We start from the raw sequence: 25,072 nt of genomic DNA on the forward strand, positions 1-25,072 counted from the left end.
GGAAAGGCCTTCCTTCACCAACCCCCACATCTGACAGAGGACTGATCTCCAAAGTATAATAAAGAACTCAAGAAACTAGACATATAAAAATGCTGAACAATCAATCCAATTAAAAAAAAATGGGCTGAAGAGCTAAACAGAGAATTCTCCAAAGAAGGAAAGAATCACAAATGACTGAAAGACATTTAATGACATGCTCAACATCCGTCATCATTAGAGAAATGCCAATCAGGACGACTCTGAGATACCACCTTACACCAATGTCAATGTTGGAGAGGATGCGGAGCAAAGGGAACACTCCTCCTCCACCGCCGGTGGGGGTGCAAACTTGTACAATCGCTGTGGAAATCAGTATGGCGGTATCTCAGAAAACTGGGAATAGATCGACCTCAAATACCCAAGGAACGCTTAAAGATACACAGGCTGTCTTTTGGTCTCACTGACCGTGTCTTTTGCCCTGCAGGACTATCTGCCATAGCCAGAACCTGGAAACAACCTAGATGCCCATCAACCGAAGATCGGATTATGAAAAGGTGGTACATAGACACAATGGAGTAGTACTGCTCCGCAGAGAAAAACAATGACAGCATGAAATTTGCAGGCAAATGAATGGATGGAACTAGAAAATATCATCCCGAGTGAGGTAACCCAAACCCAGAAGGACAAACATGGTATGTACTCACTCACTCATAAGAGGATTCTAGGTATAAAGCAAAGAAAAATCAGACTGCAACCCACAGAACGAGGGAGGCTATATGGGGTGGAGGAGGGAACCCTAGAATGACTGTGGCTTATACTAAGTTTTGGTTTGACTCAATGACCGGGTAAGCCTCCATGAAACATTTCACAATTAGGATAGGATAAGAATTTATACTGTATCAAGCTGATACTAGAAAAATAAAAACCTTTAATCCCAGGCAGATGCAGGTGAATCTCTGTGAGTTTGAGACTAGCCTGGTCTACAAAGCAAGCTCCAGGAGAGCCAGAAATGTTACACAGAGAAACCCTGTCTCAAAAATATCAATCAAAGCCGGGCGGTGGCAGCGCACGCCAGTAATCCCAGCACTCGGGAGGCAGAGGCAGGTGGATCTCTGTGAGTTCGAGGCCAGCCTGGTCTACTACAGAGCTAGTCCAGGACAGGCTCCAAAGCTACAGAGAAACCCTGTCTCCAAAAACCCAAAAAATCAATCAAGAAATCAAAAAACAAAATAAAATAAAACTTCCAGGAGCAACATTTTTCTCTGTGTCTGTTTTTAATTTCTTCTCCCGTTAACTTCATTTTACATTTAGTTTAATTTCAAAATGTATTTATGTGTCTGTGGGTGTGCCTCTCTCTGTGTGTGTATGCATGCCGGGGGGTCGGGGTGGGGGTGGGGGGGTGGGGGTCATAGTTCTAAACTTTTCAGGCACTACTGCTCTTTTCTTGGCTATTGACCTCACCAACATGGAAGCATTAACGAGGATGGCAGGCATCTTGGCCGGAGACCTCACCAAGATGGAAGCCACCATGTCACATGCTATGCAAGGTCCTTTTTGTTCTCTTTGTTTCCTAGCCTCTAGAGGGCCAGAACTGAAAAAAAAAGAAAAAAAGGGAAGGGAAAAAAAAGAAAGAAAGAAAACAGAAGGTCACAAAGCCCCTCTCTCTGCCTCCTGAATGCTGGGATGAAAGGCATTCACCACCACCTCCCTGCAGGCAAGAAATGTGTATTTACAGACCGGGGAAAACAACAACAACCACACACACACACACACACACACACACACACACAGGGAGAGAGACAGAGACTTCCAGGAGAATCAGGATGACACAGATAGAGCCTGTCTCTCAAAAAACAGCAACAACCACAAAAAAGTTGAAATTAAATAAATAGACATGAACACAAATTATAATTCACTTGGGATCAAACAAACAACAGACAGCAGTGCTGGGGAACTGATTTATGAGGGGAAGGGTAAGCCCCGGGCTCCAGAAAACCCCATGCCATTCAGGCCTCTTTTTTCTTAAAAAAAAAAACTCAGAGATCCAGCAAGTTGCTGGGGAGGTGGTTTGAGAGCACTGGCTGCTTTCCTGAAGGTCTTTCTTGAGTCAATTCCCAGCAACCACACAGTGTCTCACAACCAACTATATTTTTTTAAAAACACACAATGAGTCCAACATTCCTTACACAAGAGACTCAGCACCCATCTATATAAAGTGCCCCCACCCCCCATCCCCCCCCATTGAAGTCCCCTTTGCTCTTTGAGAAAGCAGTGTTTTTGTGCTTGTCTCCCTGTTTGTGCTATGTAATAATAGCAGCAGCAGCAGCAGCAGCAGCAGCATATTTAAAATGATTTGGAGTAGCTCACTAGCTCACTATTTTCGTGGCAGTGCTCAGAAAGAAGCCCTGGGATAATTTGTCAGGAGCACAGATAGAGAGACAGACAGGCCCTGTCTCAAAAAAAAAAAAAGAAAGAAAGAAAGAAAAGAAAAGTTAAAATATGACGTAAAGCAAATAAGTTGTTTGTTTTGTTTTGTCCCCCCCCCCCCCCGCAGAAACCTGAAAGTGACTGGATTCTAATTAGCAGTGAAGGTTTTCCCTAACTGCAACAAGAAGGTAGTGCTTAACTGGAAGGCAACAGATATGCATATCTAAGGAGACAAGTGGAGCTGTGGCCTCACCCTTGAGCCTTTCTTCCCTAAAGTTTCTGGCACAAGGTCAAAGGTTAGATGTGACCTTGAACTTTTCTTTCCTGTAAGGCTGTGCACCAAGGCAGGGCGGCAGTGGCACACGCCTTTAATTCCAGCACACCTTTAGGCCAGCCTGGTCTACAGAGTGAGATCCAGGACAGGCACCAAAATTACACGGAGAAAACCTGTCTTGAAAAACAAAAGAAAACAAATTCTGTGTATCACACTTCTGCCTGATGCCCCCAGAGGATAAATGTGGACATCAGGGCCCATGGGACTGGAGATCCAACCCATCATTTATCACTGCATGAGGAATGGGAGAAAACAGAAATCTGAAATAAAAGAGAGGTGGGAGGGGAATCACTCAAGAAAATGAAAACATGGCACTACACAACCTCTGGAACACAGTTAAATCAGTCCTATGAGTACACTTATAGCTCTAACTTCCCACTAAAAAAAAAAAGTCTAAGAGCTGCCCAATTTTCTATCTCACTGTGTCTGACGGCTGGCTGAACCTTGGAAATCCCAAAGGAAGAGGGCTGTCTGGGCAGTAGGAGGAAAGAGGAGCCTGTGAAGGCAGAGCAGGCAAAGTCATGAGAAAGAAGATGAGGCATATATATATATATATATATATATATATATATATATATATATATATATATATATATATATCAAGAAATTCATCTGTTTCTTAGGTTTTCCAGTTTGGTAGAGTACAGAATTTTTAAGGTATGTCCTTATGATTTTCTATGTTTCTTTGGTGTCTGTTGTAATGTTCCCTCTTTTGTTTCTAATTTTATAAATCTTGATCCCCTTCTCTACATTTTAGTTCATTCGGCTAAGGGTTTGTTAATTTTATTGTCTCAAAGAACAACTTCATTTCATTGATTTTTTTGGTGTGTGTGTGTGTGTGTGTGTGTGTGTGTGTGTGTGTGTGTGTGTGCGCATGCGCGCGTACGCGTGTGCTTCTATCTCTTCATTACAGCCATGAGTTGATTATTTTTTGCTGTCTATTCCTTTTGGTTGTTATCTCTTCTCCTCCTCCTCTTCCTCCTCCCTCCTTCTTCTCTTTTTCTTTCTTTTTTCCTTCTCCTTCTTCTGTTGGTCTTTTTCATTAGGACTGTTAGCTCCCCAATAATGACATAGAAACTTATTTAATTATGAAAGCTCAGCCTATAGCTTAGGCTTGTTTCAAACTAGTTCTTATAATTTAAATTAACCAGTTTCTATTAGTCTACATCATGCCATGTGGCTCCTATCTCTTACCTCTCCTTCTGCATGTCTTGTTTGTTTCCTGTCTCTCAGCACCTCTTCCCTTCCTCCCATTGTCCTCTGTGCTCCCCAAATTCTGCCTAGCTATTGGCCATTTTAGCTTATTATTAAACCATTCACAGTGACATATCTTCACACAGTGTAATCAAATATCTTGCAACATTTCCCCCTTCTTGGGAAATAAAAAAGAAAGAGTTTTTAACTCTAACATAGTAAAACTATATACAATAAGAACAATTATCAAGTAAGGATTACATTTACAATACCCAGTCCATTTGTATTTGGCAGATTCAAAGAAAATACTCCATTATTAATCCTATCTTGGTGACTCCAAAGTTTTGTACCTAACTTATTTCTTTCGTAACTAATGAAAAGTATAAATAAAACTATGTAGTCTTCAATTTCATCAAAGACCCCAGAAGTATATATTAGAAGTAATATATACTATTACCCGAGTAAACAGGAAGTGCAGTGCAAGCCACTTCCAAATCTGTAGAAATAACAGACATCTGGCTGCCTGGACAGTCACCCAACATGCCTCTACAATATTGGATCACCCATCTTATGCCTACAGTCTATCTGTCAGACTTTTCTATGAATCAGGAATTTTTGAAGGACTGTCCTATCCTGTCTTGGCAAAGTTCAGTAGTTGCTTTTTTGTATGTCCTACTTGTCCAGTTTAGATAGTGTAGTGACAATAGTAGAGGCAAAGGCAATTTCTTGCCCAAATGGCTATTTTTTTGCCACATGGAAAGCAAATTCCATATGGAGTTTCTTGGATGACCATCATCTTCTCTGAAGTAGATTGGTGCTGCCAGGAACAGATGTGTCTCACTGTCATGAGAAGCCCTATGTTATTAAAACATTAAATACCATATTCTGTAGGTCTCTGAAATGTTGGAACACAGCTATCTATTTAAAATATGTCTCTGATTGACCCTGAAAATATACCTAACTTGACTGTAATTTTGATTGTAATAGAAGACTAACTACTAACCTGTATTTCTTTATTATCCTAAATAGCTTTCAAGGACAAGAACTTTACATTACATTTTTAAATGAGCTCCATAGGTACAATATCTTAAATACGAGTAGAAACATACCTTCAGTATAACAAAAATAACTTTAAATTTGTATCTATGTACCAAAATCCATACCAATGTAAAATATTTGAAGTTAATAATTGTCTTTTTTCACCTATATTCCTATATCCCCACTAAATTATGACAAATATCCATAACCCACTGGATTACCATAAACTACTCACTCCACCTCTTGGGAATGTGGGTGTTATGCTCTCTTAACTTCTTTCTGTTGTCTGGGGGCACTGACATCTTTGGGAGACCTTAAGAAAATTAGAATAATGGTCAAGTGCTGGCTAGAATAGCCTGTAAGGTAAGACCATCTCAGCCAGTAGCCTTGAAGCTGTTCTGGATGCAGAATTCTGAGGAAACTGCAACAGAGGCATTCTGAGAGGCTGGATCACCTGGACCATCCATTTTCCTTGGTGTCTGGTCCCCTTGCTCTGAAAACACATACGCTTTCAAAGGTAATATACATATCTAAATTAACACAAGTATGGCCTCTGTGGTGTGCGAAAGTCAGTTAAAGATAATTTTTTTGTTTTATGTTGTAGAATATTATTTTAAAATGTATTACATTGGTTTGTTCTGTGGAACATTGGTTTAATGATGCAAAGATGTGTTGCATTCTTTTATGTTGTGTTTGTTTGGCTTTGTGAAGTTGTGTTGCTTTGCCTGTCTAGAGTACTTGATATTCTGATGAAGGACTGATGTCTGGTGGCAGGCCAGAAGAAGGATAAGTCCTTCCTTCCAGAGAAGGCTAAGAGGACTTCAGGGGCCAGCCACCCAGCCACACAGCCAGCCATGGAGTAAGAGTAAAAGTAAGCTATACAAAAGTAAGAGAAATGGCCTGATTCCCCAAATTATATGTAATTTTACTTTGTTAAGGTTAAAACCTTCCTTTTTGAAAAAAAAAGGGGGGGAAGTGCTGTGGGATATATGGCAAATGTGTTGCTAATTAATCAATAAAACACTGATTGGCCGTTGGCTAGGCAGGAAGTATAGGCGGGGCAAGGAGGAGAATAAAGCTGGGAAGTGGAAGGCTGAGTCAGAGAGACACTGCCAGCCGCCACGATGAGAAACAGCTTGTGAAGATGCCGGTAAGCCACGAGCCATGTGGCAAGGTATAGATTAAAGGAAATGGATTAATTTAAGCTATAAGAACAGTTAGCAAGAAGCCTGCCACGGCCATACAGTTTGAAAGCAAAAAAAAAAAAAAAAAAAGTAAGAGAAATGTAAAAGCCCAGAGGCAAAAGGTAGACAGGATAATTTCTGTTAAGGAAAGCTGACTAGAAACAAGCCAAGCTAAGGCCAGGAATTTATAATTAAGACTAACTCTCTGTGTGTATTTATTTGAGAGCTGGGTAGCGGTACCCCCAAAAGAACAAAAACAACCAACAACAACAGTTTTCTGATTGAGCAGGTAAAAAATACATCACTTGTCTTTTTTTTTTTTTTTGGTTTTTCGAGGCAGGGTTTCTCTGTGTAGCTTTGCACCTTTCCTGGGACTCACTTGGTAGTCCAGGCTGGCCTCGAACTCACAGAGATCTGCCTGCCTCTGCCTCCCGAGTGCTGGGATTAAACGCGTGTGCCACCACCGCCCGGCTGTCTTGTAGTTTTTATAGGCTTATTTCTTTATGTCTGTAGCCAGGATTTTTATGGGGTTTCCCCTGATCAAATCTGATCCCAGTTATCTTGAATGAATCCACAGCCTTTTATTTCCTTTGGAAACAAAAGCATAACCTCTTCCCCAAAGTAACATATTTTTTTTACTTCAATTTAAGACATTTAAAAAATATACAGACTAGTTTAATGTAGTAGTTTTTATAATCCAGTGTCTCTCAGCAGCTATTGTTTGCTCATCAGCAATCACAAAATTTAAAGTCAATACAACACTATACAGGATCCAGACTTTCTGTATATTTCCCATCTCTGTGTGGCTTATTCTTTTTTTGTTTTTTAACTTTACTTCTCTCTTTAAAGACTTTATTTTATTATTTTTAAACCGTTGCTTTTTTACAACTGTCTATATCCTTTCTTTCCCTTAAGCCTTTGCACATTGTTAAACACACTATAACCTGTTTAGAGGTTTCTTGTATTTGGACCTGGCTTTACTAACCATCTGCAATATTCTCTGATCACATAACATACAGCTCAGCTTAGCCTATGGCACTGGCACATGGTACTAGAGGATGGCAACTGGCTCCATCCCACAGGCAGCAGCCTGTAGCCATGTCTTTTTACACTGCCAAGAACCAGCCTGCCTGAGAGACTACAGGGCTAGTTCTTTGCCCATAATTTTATTTTTTGTTTTCTCAGGCCCTATGTTTGGATATTCATACCCCCACATTAGACGCCATTTATAGACAGATTTTTTTGTTGGGACCATCAGCTCCCCAATAATGACACAGGGATTTCTTATTAATTATTAAAGCTTGGCCAATAGCTTAGGCTTGTTTCTAACTAGTTCTTATAACTTAAATGAACCTATTTGTATTAATCTATGTCCTTCTATGAGTCATGTCTGTTACTTCTCCTACTGCATGTCTTGTTTATTCTCATCTCTCAGCATCTTTGCCCTTCTTTTCAGCATTCTCTGGGCCCCCCAAATCCTGCCTAGCTATTGGCCATTTAGCTTTTTATTAAACTAATCACAGTGACATATTTTCATACAGTGTAATCAAGTATCTCACAATATTCTCCTACTCCTTCTGTTTTAGAGCTTCCAGGTTTACTATTGAGTTGCCAACATTAGATCTTTTTGTTTTTGTTTTGTATGTTTGATTTATATGTGGGCACTTAGTGTTATGAACTTGCATCTTAGAATGCCTTTTTTATGTCTCACAGCTTTGGGCTTGCTGTGTTTTCATTTTCATTCAATTTGAAAAATTACTTTCTTGATTTCTGTTTTGACTCAGTTTTCATCAGTAGTTAGTTATTTAGTTTCCATGTCTTGGTTCACTTTCTGGCGTTTCTGCTGTTGTTTATATCTAGGTTTAATCCATGGTGTTCAGATAAGATACAGAATGTTATTTCCATTTTCTTATATCTATTGAGACTTACTTCATGTCCAGTTGTATGGTCAATTTTGGAGAAAGTTCCATGAGCTGCTGAGAAGAAAGTATATTCTTTTGTGTTTGGATGAAATATTTCCTAGATATCTACTAGATACATATGGTTTATGGCATTATTTAACACCAGCATGTCTCTGTTTAGTTTTTATCTAGATGACCTGTGTATTGAAGAAAGTGTATTGAAGTCACCCACTATTGTTGTGTGAGGGTCACTATGTAATTCTAGCTGGGATTAAAGGTGTGTACCACCACCACCTGGCTTAATCTGTATTTTTAATTATACATTACATTAGATGCACAAGCATAATAACCAAAACAAGAGTAGAAACATACATGCAGTATTACAAAATTAACTTTAAATTTGTATCAATGTATAAAAATTCATACTAATGTAAAATATTTAAGACTGGTAGTTGTATTTGGTTTAAAAATAGATTCAATAATCTATCCTTTTATTCTGTTATTTTTATATCCTCCCTTTTTCTTTTCAGAATGGAATCTTGAATGTAATCTCCTTTGTTCAGCTTTTTTTTCCTGACCATTACCAATAACAACTTGTAATCAACCCCCTAAAATTATAACAAACATCCATAGCCAATACTTTTGGAATGTGGATGTTGTTTTCTCTAGACTTCTTCCTGTTTTCTGGGGGCACTGTTAATCTTTGGGAGAACCTTGAGAAAATCAGGATAATTGTTAAGTCTTGGCTGGAGTAGTCTGTGAGGCTGGATCATCTTAGTCAGCAGCCTTGAAGCTGTTTTGCATGCTAGATCACCTTGGTCCATCCATTTTTATTGGTGTCTGTTCCCCTTGTTCTGAAAATATATAGAATTTTAAAGGTAACATTCATATCTGTATCAATATAAATATAGATTGTGCATTGTACACAAGTCGGCCAAAGATGATTTTTTTGTTATGCATTTGAGCAGGTAAAATATACATCATGTGTCTTGTTCTTTTAGGTTTATTTCTTCATGTCTGTAGTCAGGATTTCAGAAGGTCTTCCTCAATTAAACCTGATTGTCTTTAACCTGGAATGAATCCACAGCCTCTCATTTCCTGTGGAAATAAAAGCATAACTTCCCCCCCAAAGTAACATATCTTGTGACTTAAAATTTGAAGTCAAGATATTTTTAAAATATATAAGTTGGTTGAATCTAGCAGTTTCCATAATCCAATGTCTCTTAGCAGCCAAAAAATTAAAACACAACATAATAGCATATAGGATCCATACTCTCTGTGTATTTCCTATCTTTATTGACTTTTTATATTTTTTAAATTACTCTATTCCTTTTTACAGGACTTTCTCTACACTTTATCTTTCCTATCCCAAGCTTATGCATATTTTAAAACATGCAATTATCCATTTAGAAGTCTTTTTCATCTGAATCTGTCTTTACTGTGTATCTGTAACCTTTTCTGTCTGCAAAAACCCTAAACCTGCCATGCAGTATGGCTCTGGGAGATATCTCTCTGTACCATGTCCCATGTGGTGGGAACGTACCACGTGGCTCAGCTCATAGTGTGCTGGCAGTTGCCAGGAGATTTGTCACTGTACTGCAGCAGGTATGAGAGATACAAGACTAGGAAATCATATCTGGCTCCATTTCTATATGTTTAGAACCTTTTTTTAAAGCTTGCTCAGGCTTTGTGTGGATGAACACGGCCCTGGAAGTTGGGTGCCATTTATAAGGCAGAGTTTTCCTCTCCTGACCCCCTGATCCCAGATAATCAACATGGAGACTTAAGATTGCTTATAAATGTCAGCCAATAGCTCAGGCTTATTACTAACTAGCTCTTACATTTTAAGTTAACCCATATACCTTATTTATGCTCTGCATGTGGTGGTACTTTTATTAGCATGTCACATACATCTCCTGCTCCCTCTGCATCTGGCTGGCAACTCCTCTGACTCCACCCTTTCTCTTCCCAGCATTCTCAGTTTGGCTCTCCTACCTAAGCTTATCCTGTTCAGCTATTGGCCAGTCATCTTCTTTATTAAACCAGTCACAGTGACAAATCTTCATAGTGTACAGAATGGTTACTCTACAGCAGGACTATCTTTGCAGACTGAAGGAAATACCAAAGACCTAATGTGTTGTGGATGTGTTACATTTGTTTATGCTGTGTGATATTTATTTAATAATGCAAAGATGTGTTGCATTCCTTTATATTATATTTGTTTAACTCTGTGAAGCTGTGTTACTTTGTCTCCTTAAAACACCTTATTGGTCTAATAAAGAGCTGAATGTCCAACAGCTAGGCAGGAGAAAGGACAGGCAGGGCTGGAAGGCAGAGAGAATGCATTGGAGGAGAAATCTGAGAAGAAATATCAAGGAGCAAGAAAAGGAGAGGAGAACTCCAGGGGCCAGCCACTCAGCTACACAGTAAGCTGTGGAATAAGAAGTAAAGAAAGGTATATAGAAATAGAGAAAGACAAAAGCTCAGAGGCAAAGGTAGATGGTATAATTTAAGTTAAAAAAGCTGGTTAGAAGCAAGCAAAGCTAAGGCCAGGCATTCATGAGAAAGAATATGCCTCTATGTGATTTATTTAGGAGCTGGATGATGGGCCCCCAAAAAGCAAGGGTAAAAAAACAAAAGAAACTACAGAGATCTTTTCTGGAAAAAAAAAAGAAAGCATAGCAATATAGGACTTTGGTGAGAAAGGCATGAACAGGTATAGTGCGTTCTCAATGCTCCTGTAGTCATTACCCCTATCTTAGCCAGAATTAATAAAGGCTGTACAGATGGTCAATGAGGATGTCACCTAGAAAATGATGTGTACAGGCACTGTTTATTATATTACCAATGCACCTGGCTACTGTTCTTGTCTGTTTGTGATGAGGACATATCCAGGCCTGGCTAGTGGAAGGGAAGTTCCTATTCATCCCAACCATCATGTGACAACTTGGCTTTGATTGACTTTGAATCTGAGCATCTCTAGAAAATATGGAAGCCTTGTTCACCTGTCAGTGTGGTCCTCTAACCAGAGAATCACTAACTGAGAGGCACTAGGCAGGTTGAAAATATTGGAGGAAGACCATATATTTCTGCTAAGCTAGGGCCCTTCTATAGCTCCTTATGTAAACAGTGAAGGTAAACAGTGAAAATAAATACATTCTCTACTGTTAGTTACACGAGTAACCAACACAATCTCATTCTACCTGAGTTCACTCATGTTGCTCACTCTTCTGCCCTTTAACAGACACCACAGAGAAATTCTGTAATGCATCTATTTCCTTGAGGGCAAGTTTTTTTTTTTTTTTGTGTGTGTGTGTGTGTGTGTGTGTGTAGGGAAAACATTTACTTTGTAGTTGGCCATCATGAAGTACAGTACAGTGGCATTTAAAATAACCCAGACTCTAGTCTTGGGCTTAGATGAGCTGACTTGCCTAGACAGCAGCTATTGGATGTCACAGTATGATGAGTTCACAATGAACGTTCTATGACACGCTGCTGACATGTACTTAGATACGTTCATGCCTCAGTGCAGAGTGCCAGTATACTCTGAGGTTTGGCTCATTGTAAATGTTTATAAATACAGCGATAATTGTTTGGAGTTATTAAAATGGGGAACTGCTGTAACAATCCAGGTATGACATTACTAACCATTGAATACTTCTTCAATTAGACTGGTTAATGTTTCTCAAAATATCTTTAAATATTTATAACTTCTGTGTTGTTAGAATTATTTTTATCATGTATAATGTATGTTCTATTCTCTATGAAATACTTTGTAATGCAGTCCAGAGGAGACTAGCTCCCCAGAACTGCTCCAGGGTTGTGAATAGAAGACCTCTTTCAGAGCTATAGCTGTCTTCATGAATTGTTCAAAACCTAAATATAGAGATGTTCATATTTGTGAAGAACTGTTAATTAAGGTTGTATGTTTTCAATGATCTTATAATACTAGACATTTTAATATGTAATGTTAATCCATCAAGAATTCTGGGGCTCATTTCATTAAACAGGTATACACTGACCATGGTAAAGCAGCTAGAATACTCTAGTGAACAATGCTGGCTATTTTTAAGCATGAACATTTGATTGATTGTATACTTAGGACAACATAGGAATCATTTAAAAATCTACACCTCTTTTCAATAGAGATTGGTAAATTTGAAATGTAGGTCTTTAGGACTAGCAGTCATATGCCATTGAATAACAGTGACCTGGGAATTTAAAATTCAGGACTTTGGATAGCAGGATATTTTACAATAACTAACCTTCCCAAGTATTGACACTGCTTGGATTATATTCATTAAATGACTCAGCAACAGCATAGACACATGTTCTTCTTTATTGACTATGTGAATTCCCAGGGTGGAATAAACACACACACACACACACACACACACACACACACACACACAGAGAGAGAGAGAGAGAGAGAGAGAGAGAGAGAGAGAGAGAGAGAGAATATGCTTCTAGGTAGAAGAGCCAAGATGTGAACCCAGACATATTGCCCACTATCCTGAGTCTCTAAAATGTTACTTTATTCACCAAACAAGATGTTCTATCATCTACGTACATGTCAGGGTATCTGCAAGTCTGTAGAAGTCCTAGGTACTATCTACTTTATGACATAGCCCAGGATAGGTATTGTTACATCAGTGTCACATTTCATCCTAGTCATTATAAGGAAGTACCAGTACTTCTCATCAGTTCACAGATACTTAAGGTTGGGACACTCACCTTCACACCTGGCCTAAAGACAATTACAAATGGGGAGATCTTTGATTGATGTCTAATGGCAATACAAATGTGGCTCTTACAAGTGCAGAGACCTTGTGAGCTATACACCCTGAAAGAGTGACACATAAGTACCAAGAATATCTACCCAGTTTTAAGAGTACACATCAACCTTGAAGCAACTCTCATGTAGAACTGTGTTAAAGGACTTGAATGGTTAACAGGATCCAGACAGTCATTCTTCCCCATCACTGCTGGTTTTAAATTGGATGCCACAAAACGCATGAATACAAAGGTTCATAGAATAGTAAGAAAAGACTAGAAGGAGAAACAAGACACAATATGCTTATTATTGCTTTCCACTCTTCAATAAACTATTATTATATGTCAAAGGATGAAGGATCAATACAGTTACACCATATGCCTCATACTAAATTCACTTCCCCAGTAAAATGTATATGTTATCAAGGCTAAAATTCTATGTTCTTTGTAGTGAATGCAGAATCAGAATGTATTAATTGATGGAGGTTGAAATATGTTTGTGAGATATGCTGAAGGGATTGTTAGTTCTCTGGGTTTCAAAACGATCTTAGGAATCGATGGTGATTTGTTGTTTAATTGTGAGATTTATTTTAATGGAGAGAGTGAGATGGCTCAGTAAGTATCAGTGCTTGTCACCAGACCTGATGTTTTGATTCTATCCCCAGAATACACCTAATGGAAGGAGAGACTTGGACACCAAAGGTTGTCCTCTGAAGTGCTCCCTCCCAAACTGAATAAATGTATAAAAGTTTTTCAAAACATGCATTCCATAGTTACATATTGAAACATAGACTTTCACGTTGCTTTAGATTCCTATTCTCTAGAAAGCAGAAAAAAACCTCTGTTTATTATTATTTTTTTAATCTTTGCCTATATTTGCCTTTAGGAAAAAGTCTAGTAGTCGCTTAACTAAGTCTAATCACATGCACTGACGCCATACACTTTTATCCATGTCAAGTAAAGATGCTTGGGTGGGTAAATGGTACCATGAACTGACAGTTATTTTTCTGTCCCTCTAGTTGAACTGGAATATCCAACTGTCACACCTTCCCCAACCGATGTACAAAAGTTCCCGAATTCCTTGGTGAAGGTAAACAGTTTCTTTCCTTTATGAAAGAGTGAAAAGCTGCTTTAATGATTATTCCCTTATGTTTTAGTGGCTATCACATTTGAAAAATAAAGTTGGTTAGGTTATCATGAGTGTTAAATAGTATATTTAGGAAGAGGGGGAAACAGAATTAGACCAGATTAGTGATTGGATAGAACATTCACACATGCTTATGTCAGGTATTGATTCTGAGTCAAGGGAACAGGATGTCTTTGGGAGAATGGTGTTCTGCTTTTGATAAAAGTATGTAAATTTCACTTGGAAGTTGATAGGCATATCATCCATGTAGACTTGAATATTCATGTAAGGGTCCTCTCCTTTTTTTATGACTTCTAGAGCCTCTGGTTTAGGTTGAATTTGATTGTTTCCCAAAGATCAATGTTGTGGAAGCTTCATATGCCCCAGTATAGGGTGTCTAGGTGCTCAGAACTCTAAGTCATGGGATGCACGTACATTATTAGAGTGCCTCATAAAAGGGCATAGTAGTAATATAGTAATCATAATAATCAGTAGAATACAGGAAACTTAGATATTTTTGTACCACTCTAGAAATCATAAGAGAGATGGGGCCATTTTTTTTTTCTCAACACAGAAACACCAACTCATCCTAAGCCTATGAGGTCTTATAAGGGCTATTACAATTCGGAATACCTTAAATATCCTAAAACTATGGCATGTAGGACTCGGTCTCCTACAACCCAGACTTGCCTCAAACTACTGGTCTTCTGAGTGTCTACCACCCTAGTGCAGGAGCTACAGGTGTAGACCAGTATGCCTGACTCAAACAAACACGTAGAAGTGCACGTTATCCTCGGGGACCACTAAACCCTCGGCCTCGACTGGGGTGCGTGTGCGGGTGCGTGTGTGTGCCTGTGTGTGTGTGTGCGTGTGTGTGTGTGTGTGTGTGTGCGCGTGCACACGGGTAAGGGGGTCCTACCCAACTCACGGACACACCCTCCCTCTGATCTTGGCCTCAAGAGGAGGCCGGACAGGGCCTGTTTGGGGCCCTCCTTGAAGAGTGGGGGACATTTTCCAGTCAGAATTTACGTCCTCCTCCAACACCCCGCCCTCAGGCCTAACACACTAGCCATGGGGCCATTTGGGGTCAACAATATTTCTCTTTCTGGAAGCCCCTGCCAACACCATGTGCAAATGGAGCCCTCAAGTTAACCTGGCCCCCCTCAGCTGCCGCCTGGAGAGAAAAGAGACCCCCACGCAGCTACACCCTGCACTTCCAGCTTGAGAAAAACTGCGGGAAGCCAGTGCGTGGGCGTGGCAATTCGTGCAGGCATGGCCATCCCAGAGCACCCCTGCTATTGACTGCACAAGCGCAGAGGGTGGCCCGTGCGGGGAGGCCTCGCAGAGTCACAGGGTGGCTGGAGTTTCTCTGCCTGGAAAGTCAGAAGTGGGGCGAGGGGGGGGTGGGCGGTTTGTTGGCGAGGCGCGCAGCCAGCACAGGCGTGGCACTGCCCCTTTAGCTGTTCTGCCCAGCCCTGCCATGTCAGCCCCTGCTGTGTCAGAAAACCAAGGCCTCGCTCTCCTTCCGCCTTGCCCGGTTCCTAGATGCTAGATATTTCCTAAGATGCTGCTGGCATCCTGGACCGCACGTGCCTGGAAGAGAATGACTCCCAAGGCATCAGAATAAGGTGTGGCCTTTCTGATTGGATGCCCTGGATCAGGAAGGGAATTTAGTCTCCAGGAGGCCGGTAGGAAGCTGAGGCCGCTTTTGAACTAACACCCTCCAAAGCAAACCACAGTGCGGGAGAGCCAGGCGGCGGCAGTTGTTGAGGAGAGCAAAAGAGCACGTGGTGTTGGTTTTCACCAGTGTTGGTTTTTATGTGGTGGCACAATGTCATTCATTAAGCGGCACTGTTACCGTGTGAGGAAAGGTTCGAGACACCACAAAACCCACTATCAGAGTTTATTAGGGAAGGAGGGACAGGAGAGAATGTGCCTAGGCCTATGGAAGACGTGGGGGGAGGAGAAGGGAGAAGGGGGAAGGAGTCTGTGACTAGCTTTTTATGGATTCCAGTGCCCATGCGCATATGTAGCTATGCCACGCATACGCATAGATTGCCTAATGCAGCGCATGGATTACATAGGACATAAAGCCTTGGAATGACTAATCATTTTGGCAGTGCATGCTCAGTCATGTAGCTGGGGAGTGGGGGAAGAGGGAGTGGCCAGTGACCAGGAATTCCAACACATGGGCCACAGAGGGACTCTACAAAGGAAGCTGGTGGTATGACAACCTGAGCTCTGAGCTTCAAGCCTCCTGTGTGGAAAAACTGGGAGTTCTTGGCTCTGTGACTTTGGGCAAACTTACCTTTTCTGTGTCTACATTGCCTTCCTCAATAAAGTAGCAATAACAATATTTACTTAATTGCCTTAAAATATTAAAAGATATTAATCTGTCCTTTCACATAGTAAGTGCTCAATAAAGGTTAATTCTTGTTTCAAACAAACAAACAAATCATAGTAATCAGATATGGAGTTGCTCTGTCATGTCGTGATATACCTTAGCTGACCATCAGTGGAGGTTAAACACATAGGGATACCTGATGTGGCCTCTAGTCAGCAAAAGTGAAAAACAGACTAGTGTTTGTCACAAAGGAGACGTCCTGAGATATTCTGTCAGTATCATATAACATACTAATCCAGAATCTTCCACCCAAGGGCTTGGCAATCCTTGGTGTAATAATGCCCAGCAAATAGGTGAACCAAAGTGTTGTGCAAACAGAACTCACCATAATCTGAGTCTCAAAGTGTTTTCTTTACTGTATGTTGCAGGTGGAACCTGGAATACACAGACATGGTATGTATTCTGGAGTCACTGAAGACATGTTTTAGATGTGAATTGTGTGAATACTGGTTGTCTTTTGTCTAGTGTACCACAGTAAGCAAAAACACATTCATCAATTGACAGTTGGGAGTTCGATTTCTAAAAAAAAGTGATTCCTCAAGTAAGAAACCATACTCATGTGTCTACAGTGGCTACATCTAGCTGTGACCTCTTTAGTTTGGGATTTTGTGCACCAGGCTATGTTTAAACTTCTTTTATCTAGACAGATGTCCATGTCACTGAACCCAATTTTTAGGGAAACTGTTGTGAAAAAAAAATTAAGGACTTGAGCCACTGTGTCAGCTGGCCATGAGTCAACCATGGAGGATCTAGTACAGGCTCCATTCTTGTTCTGGGAGACTTTTTTTTAAAACTTTTTTTAAATTGTATTTTGTTTACTCCATCTATGTTGATTGAGTAAACAAAATATTTTTTTTAGGAGTGGGGGAGGAGAACATAAGGAAACGAAAGGGTCAAGCTGAAACAGGGACAGAGTGGGAGGGCAGGGAGGAAGATACCATGATAGATGAGGACATCATGGGAATAGGAAGAGGCAGAGGGCTGGGGAGGCTCTCAGGAATCCACAAGGTTGACCCCACCTTGGTCTGCTGGCAGTGGTCCAGAGGGTGCCTGGACCGGTCTACTCTGGTGACCAGCCTAGCAAATAACCTAGCTGTCATCATAGAGCCTTTGTCCAGTGAGAGATGGAGGCAGATAGAGAGATCCATGGCCAGGTACCACGCTAAGTTCTGGGAATCCAATTGATGAGAGAAAGCAGAGATACTGCAGGCGAGGGACGTCGAGATCATGATGGGAGGACGTTCAGAGATGACTGGCCACACTAGTGGAAGCTCATGAACTGTGGACTGGTGGCTGTGGAGCCTCCATGGGACTGGTCTAGGCCCTCTGGACATGGAAGACGGTTGTTTGGCTTGAACTGTTTGGGGGGCACCCAGGCAGAGGGATCGGGATCTGTCCCTGGTCTATGGGCAGGCTTCTGGGAATCCAGGGCCTGTGGTGTGACACCTTGCACAGCCTTGGTGCAGTGGAAAGGGGCTTGGACCTGCCTAGGCTCAGTGAACTGGGCTTTGCTGACTCCCCATGGGAGACCTTGATTTGGGGAATGTGGGGATGTGGAGTGGCTTGGGAAAGAGGGCTGGGGATGGGAGGAGGGAGGAGTGGGGGTCTGTGGATAGCATGAAGAGTGAGTAGAAAATTTCTTAATAAAGAAAAATAAAATTTAAAAAAAGTTGTAACTGGAAATGAGCCTTTGGGGATGAATGTCAGCTGGTTTCTATTAAAACTGTAAATTTCTTGAGAAAAAATAGTATTCATAATTTATCTATAACAATGTGTTTAAAGCTCACCACAGCCATATGTAGTGGGTTGATTTCTGTTTTCCTAAACAGATGAATAAACCAATGCCCAGAATAAGTGATGAGGATCTTTACATATGCAGTGCAACAAGTGCATTTAATACCCTGCCTGCACACATTAGCAAGTATGGAAGAAAACAGCCCATGTTGTGGTGTAGATCACAGATTTTATGCTTACCACTACATTGAGACAGGATGGATGTGTGTGAACTGGGTGTGTGCTAGACTTGGTTGGCTCCTTCCAGTGAAACCTGAAAAGCTTTAAGGTGTTTAACAATATTAGTATGGACACAAAAAGCAACACAATCTAGGCACAGTGTCCACTAAGAACTCCAGTCTCCACCTGTATGTTGATCTGTGATGTCTGACTTTTTGGACAATATAGTGGTTTTTTTGTTTTGTTTTTTGCTTTTTTTTTTGAGACAGTATCTCATTATGTATCCATGGCTCTCCTGGAACTAGCTACATATATACCCTTCTGACTTGGATATCACACAGTTCTGCCTGCCTGTGCCTACAGAGAACTGTTATAAAAGGAGTTCACTACCACACTCAGTGAGACTATATATTTAAAAATGGGGTGCACTCTATTATGCTCCAGGAGTTTTCTTCTCAGTGGTGATTGGTCCTCATGTTTTCAGTGTGACCACTAAGATATCTATATCTATATATTCAGCAGTGAATGGCATATGGCTAAGTAACATCATTTCAAAAGTATTTTATGCACAGTGTGTTTACACTTTCAGTACTTTGTTATATGGTAGTTTTTATTAAGAAAAGCTAGTATGCTAATATGGGCTGGAGCTTGTGGCCCAGTTGCCTCAGTGTATGATTAGCATAACCACGGAGTTTGCTAATTAAATGCAGAGTTTGACTCCTAATTCTGCTCAAAATGTGTCAAGGATGTCTCAATCTTATTAGTCCTTGTCCTTGAAAAGTGAAAGAAGGAGAGACATAAGTTCATTATTTGCTGTAGAAATTTCAGGCTAGACTAGAATACAGATCTGTTCTGGAAAAAGAAAACTGCAATATAGAGAAGATAGGACTTTGGTGAGAAAGGCATGAACAGGTATAGTACGTTCTCGATGCTCCTGTAGTCATTACCCCTATCTTAGCCAGAATTAATAAAGGCTGTACAGATGGTCAATGAGGATGTCACCTAGAAACTGATGTGTACAGGCACTGTTTATTATATTACCAATGTTCTTGTCAATTCGTGATGAGGACATATCCAGGCCTGTTTAGTGGAAGGGAAGTTCCTACTCATCCCAACCATCATCTGACAACTTGGCTCTGAGTGACTTTGAATCTGAGCATCTCTACAAAATATGGAAGCCTTGTTCACCTCTCAGTGTGGTCCACTAACCAGAGAATCACTAACTGAGAGGCACTAGGCAGGTTGAAAACATTGGAGGAAGATCATATATTTCTGCTAAGCTAGGGCCCTTCTATAGTTTCTCATGTAAACAGTGAAGGTAATCAGTGAAAATAAATACATTCTCTTCTGTTGGTTGCAAGAGTAACCAACACAATCTCATGCTACCTGGATTCATTTAAATGTAGCTAACTATTCTGCCAATAACAGATACCACAGAGTAATTTGTTATTATATGTACATTTATTTGAGGGCAAGTTGTGTGTGTGTGTGTGTGTGTGTGTGTGTGTGTGCGTGTGCGTGTGTGTGTGTGTGTGTGCGTGTGTGTGTGTGTGTGTGTGTGCGTGTGTGTGTGTGTGTGTGTACATGCATGTATGCATGCATGTGTGTGTATTTGGATGGATATACATGTATATGTGTGTGTATATATATATATATATATGTATATTCATATGTTTTGCACTGAGAAGATTCACAGTATATAGCATCCTAGTAAACACTACTCAGAAAGGAGGGAGTTTATAAAGTTTACCATATTTATGGGTCTCCAAGAGAGACATGGACACTGTTTATCAGGTAAAAGCAAACTTAACACAGTCATGTTGCTCTTCTTTTAACAACATCACATTGACATGAGTTTAGGACTTGCCTACACCACCAATGCAATTCATGCAGGAGTGTGCAGTGCACTCAGTGATTTCCCTGAAACACCACCGTGACTCTGATGACTGTGCCTGGAGAATGGGCATGACATGGGGTGTACTAAAACAGACTGGTTTCCTCTATATTCTGCCATGAAACTGACATAACTGTCTCTGCTGTTAAAGAATTTCCAGATTCCAATGTCTTAGAAGAGAACCATCAACAGCACATGGTTGCTCCTGAGAATGCTGAAATACTGCAAGTCCAGGCAGACACTTCTGTAGATGTATCAGAAAGCGAAGCAGAAGGTACTGTTGAAATGCATTAATCTCACTGGGGGACATATGGTAGTTGTAAATCATTATTGTATGATAGGAGGGAAAGATGATGACCTTAACATTAGTTTCCTATGTAGATAATGTTGACTTGTATAGTTGCTCAGTTGAAATTCAACCACACGATTTAAGAATGAAGTGTAAATTCACCTTTTGCAAACATTGAGTAACAAGAAACAGAGGAAAGGTGAGCTCAATCTTGTCTCTGTCACCGTCCCTTCACCTGGTGTAGGCAGGAACAGGTGAGGTAATGTCTCTGTTACTTTCTCCCAGACACCTGCAGTGTGATGAACTGAATGTAAACAAGCTCAAGATTGACATGTTTATTGTCAAAACTATCAAGAGTTAGCACAAAGTTTCATACAGTTATCAGCATTTCTGGTGTGACCAAAGGGGATTCAGTCCCTGGAGTAGTGTGTCACACCCTGTGCTTATGGGAAAGAACAGAGACAAGGTCATGGAAGGAGGTTTCTGTGTTCTTCCTTTTCAAAGGCATCATGGTAGTCTTGTCAGGTATAATATTCTTGCGTTCATCTCTGTCATTTGAAGGCAGTCTTTCAACACTTAGTGCTCATCAGCATTTATCACTACCAAGTGTCCAAGCCTGTCACTGTGCTTAGTAGCTCTCCATGGAATTTGTGCATAAGGTACTTTCCCTGTTTGTGTGATGAAATACTGTGACCCAAACATGCCAAAGGAGGAGTGCTTGTCTTCCCATGATACCATGAGTATGGTGTGCATATTTGCTGAGCAACCATAGATACAGGAGCCTGAGGCAGAGGTCCAGTGCAACAGAAATAGAGAAAAGGAGTGTTTCTTTATGCTCAGCTCACCTTCTCCTTCTACAGTCATGGATCTCAGTCCCAGGAATAATGCACTAACAGCTGAACTATTTGCTACCTCAGTTAACCTTTTCAAGATAGTGCCATGCAGGCATTACCAGAGCCCTGACCTTATCAGATGACTACTGATATTTGCCATCACAATGCTCACAAACAGTTTGGAGTTTCAGTCTACGATAAAGCCAGTCTCTCTGGTGAGGGACAACTTGCTCCTGTGCATTCAAATGTATGTATAAATTTCTTACCAAGTGGTCCTGGTGATACAGAAAAAGCAGATCCTGTCCCTGGTTCCCCTGGGACATTTGTAGTAGTGCCTTCTTGGTCTTCTGTTGATCATTTAGGCCATCTTTAAAGGACAACCAAAGGTTAGACAGCCAAATAGCTAGCAGGCTTCTCTAGTACGGCCTCATTGCAACACTGGCAATGTAAAACCTCATATGTGTCTTTAGCTTTTACCAGTCTATGTTCCTTGACTTTAAGTGACATGCTAGGTGATTTCAGTCAAGGGAGGTTTCAAGCTAATATCTATCATGGAACCTTTGACTTAATGGATGAGAAAGGGTCTGCCCTTTGGGTGATCTTTCATGCTTTTAGAGGCATCCTTGCTTCAGCCTCCAATATGCAGAGACTGAGTTTGTGAGTTTCCCTAAAATACTGCCCATGTTCCTCATAATATAGGATATAGACCCAAGGGGATCAGCTCTCTAGACACCTATAGGAGGTGTCTGTCCCCTATGCTGTCAGTACTCAAATCTCTCACTCTTGTCCTGGTCTGACTTGTCTCTTCTTTCCTGGGGACATGAGCCTATGCTCTAAGGAGTCTCTCTTCTCTAAGTGGCTTTACTTTTTCTGCTTCAGTAGACTCACAGACCAGGCCCATCCGAACTACGTCTGCTTCTCTTGGATTCTCTCATTCTGCAGCTTTTTTTTTAAACTTCCTATTGTGCACTATATTTGTAGGTTCAATGCATACTGTCCTCTTCTGACCTGTGTGTGGCAGAGAGACAGGATTCTACTTCTAGCCCCCAACTTTCAATTTCCATTCTTGTTACATCTTGCTGACCTCTCTCTCTCTCTCCAGCCACTTCTCTTTCATTATTGGCATGTTTCTTGGTCTGGAAAACCTTGGAGGCCTATGTGGTCCATTTTTCCAGTTACTTTATTGGTTATTTTGTATACTGGAACATGTTTTCCAAACAATGTGGACTAATTCCCACACTGTTCTCATCTTGTCCTGGGTGTTCTAGGTCTTTCTGTAATCATTTATTGTCTCACAAAGCTCATGAGATTGAAAAGATCAATGGAGAGAACAGAAAAGAACCCTTTTCAGAAATATATGTCTGGAAAGTCAGTTGACTCTCTAGAAAGGGTATGGATCAGAACTTTATTACATGTACATAGGTAAAAGTCTGGTGGCCAGCTAAGGTTGATGAGAGTAGCAGTTATCCTGTGCTTAAATCATCTCAGAGACTGATTGAACTCTGTGATTTTTATCATAAGGTTAGCTTTCTGGGGTTGGTGCATAGCAGTAAAAGCACTTGTTGTAAAGACTGAGATCAATACTTTGAACCTGGAACCTACATGTTTGACTGAGAGAACCAGGTACAGAAGGTTCACTTCTGCTAGAGCACTGCCAGCTGTTGAGCCTCCCAAATATAATAAATGTAAAAATAAATTTTTTGAAACATTTATTTAATCTTTACATGATATAACTATTCTTTTACACTGCTTTAGATTCAGATTCCCTAGAAAGAAAAATATATCTGTTCCTAATTTCTCTCCAGACATTCACGAGGCCTTAATTTGTCTTCCTGGAAGACAGTCCAGCAACAACCCAACCATATTTTCCATTAGATTTAGTTGCCATGGAAGAATCCTCTTGTACACTGTAAAGATTTGTCACTTGAATTGATTTAATAAAAGGATAATTGGCCAGTAGCCAGGCAGGGTGACCAAACTAAGAGTGCTGGAAAAAGGAAGGGCAAAGTCAGGAGTCCCAAGCGAGACCCAGAAGAAGGAAGATGAGAATGCTGTATGGAGAAAGGTACCAAGCCACGTGGCTGCCCATAGATAAGAATTATGGGTTAATAAAAGTGAAAGATCAAGTTATTAATAAGCCTAAGCTACCAGCCAAGCATTTGTAAATAGTATTAAGCTTCTGAGTCAATTATTTCAAAAACAACTGCTGAATATTTGGGTGTTGCTGATGGAATAGAAAAGTCTGATTACAATTAATCCCATGTACTAAGTCCATGCAGTTTTATCCACATCAATCAAAAATGCCCTGTAAACAATAATAAGTCCTGTAAGCTGAGAGTTGCTTTCTTTCCCCTAGTGTACCCTGAAACTTCTACCAGTGCCAATTCAACAGCAGCAAACAAAAACTACCAACGAGGACGGTAAAGGTAAGAGGCCTTCCATTGCCTGAGGTAGAAAGGTTACCTCAGTGGTCCCCTTGTGTTTCAGTGGGTATCACATTTCATTCATTAAACTGATCTGAGTCATCACGGACATTAGAGAGTTTATTTAGGAAGAGGAAGGAATGGAACTGTACCAACTTGGTCTTGATCAAGACAGCACACATCACAATGTGGCACAACATTGTGTCCTGCTTTATGAGTGATCCCATCAAGGTGGGTGCCACTAGTTTACACCAGTCCTCATGGTTGAAAGATCCTCTGAACATCCTCAAGCTGGACACACTAAGCTTCCAACTATATACTCAAGTTCTTTGTAAACCATAATCTAGAAACAGAAAATACCTTAGTGAAACATAAAAGTTTTTATAGATGGTATGTGATACAGGTTTTGCAACCCTCTATAGGCCAGATCGGTTTACCTGATCTGCCATTGAATAAGAAAAAGTATGCCCACTACCAGTTTGTATCACAAAGGACAGAGTCCCATATCTCTGTGACATCATCGTATAACGTACCCATTATTATAGTCTCTTTGTTACTGCTCTTCTCTGTCCTGATTTCAATCACTCGATGTTAAGGGGAAAAAGGCTTTGTAGACATTGCTCAGCATGATCATGGCATTAAATATTTTCTTTCCTATTGATTGCAGATGATGACTAAGAAAAACAGACGTGGTATGTATTATGGGATCACTTTCCTAAGACACACCTTAGGTGGGAATTGTGAAAACATTGGTTGTATTTTGTGTGATACACCACTGTGATGTGAGATACCGAACGATATGAGAATTGCTGTGTTAGATTTTTTTCTTAGTTTCTTTTAAAGGCAAGGGCCACACCAAGAAAGTAATCATGGATATGTCTATGGTTCTTGTGTTCAACAGTAATCCTTTGTTATTTGAGGGTATTGTACTTCAATTTTTGTTTAAATCTGTTTTACCCCAAAAGTAGGATGGCTTTTTCACAACCCAATTTCCAGTTAGAGATACGTAAATTGAAAATCAGAATACTGGTAAACTACAAAAATGTGTTCAAACCTCATCTCAGATATGCAGGGTCAGTTACATGCTTGTGTTCCTTCATAAATGAGTTAAGCAGAACTCAAGAGGTAGTGATGAGGCTCCTTAGCTGTGCATCTTAAGAGCCACTTCCTACCTCATCAAGGGCACAATAATCCCCTTGGAGAGTTCTGCCTTCTTACATCTGCCTGCAGTAAGGCAAAAAAATAGGGATCCCAAACTCTGCAATGACTGCTGCAGTGGTTAGAAGTCCTAGGAAGTGTCATTCAGCATGCAGCAGACAG

The 25,072-nt window shown here is 40.5% G+C and overlaps 1 protein-coding gene across 6 annotated transcripts in view; it reads left to right on the forward strand.

The window, feature by feature from the left end:
- Positions 1–3,341: 3,341 nt before the first annotated feature.
- LOC131901507 (FK506-binding protein 5-like) overlaps positions 3,342–25,072 on the forward strand; it is a 67,317-nt gene continuing 45,586 nt past the window's right edge. The window contains exons 1-4 of one of the 6 annotated variants that reach the window (XM_059252629.1): positions 3,342–3,397; positions 13,850–13,920; positions 16,729–16,753; positions 20,359–20,481. In XM_059252629.1, coding sequence (XP_059108612.1) covers positions 20,403–20,481 — 79 coding nt within the window. In that variant the 5' untranslated portion in view covers positions 3,342–3,397; positions 13,850–13,920; positions 16,729–16,753; positions 20,359–20,402. Of the gene's footprint in view, positions 3,398–11,466; positions 11,690–13,849; positions 13,921–16,728; positions 16,754–20,358; positions 20,482–25,072 lie in introns of those variants that run through there. The other 5 variants (XM_059252625.1, XM_059252630.1, XM_059252627.1 and 2 more) reach the window with 5 other exon arrangements.

This window comes from Peromyscus eremicus, unplaced genomic scaffold, assembly GCF_949786415.1.
Source record: "Peromyscus eremicus unplaced genomic scaffold, PerEre_H2_v1 PerEre#2#unplaced_97, whole genome shotgun sequence".
Lineage (NCBI taxonomy): Eukaryota > Metazoa > Chordata > Mammalia > Rodentia > Cricetidae > Peromyscus > Peromyscus eremicus.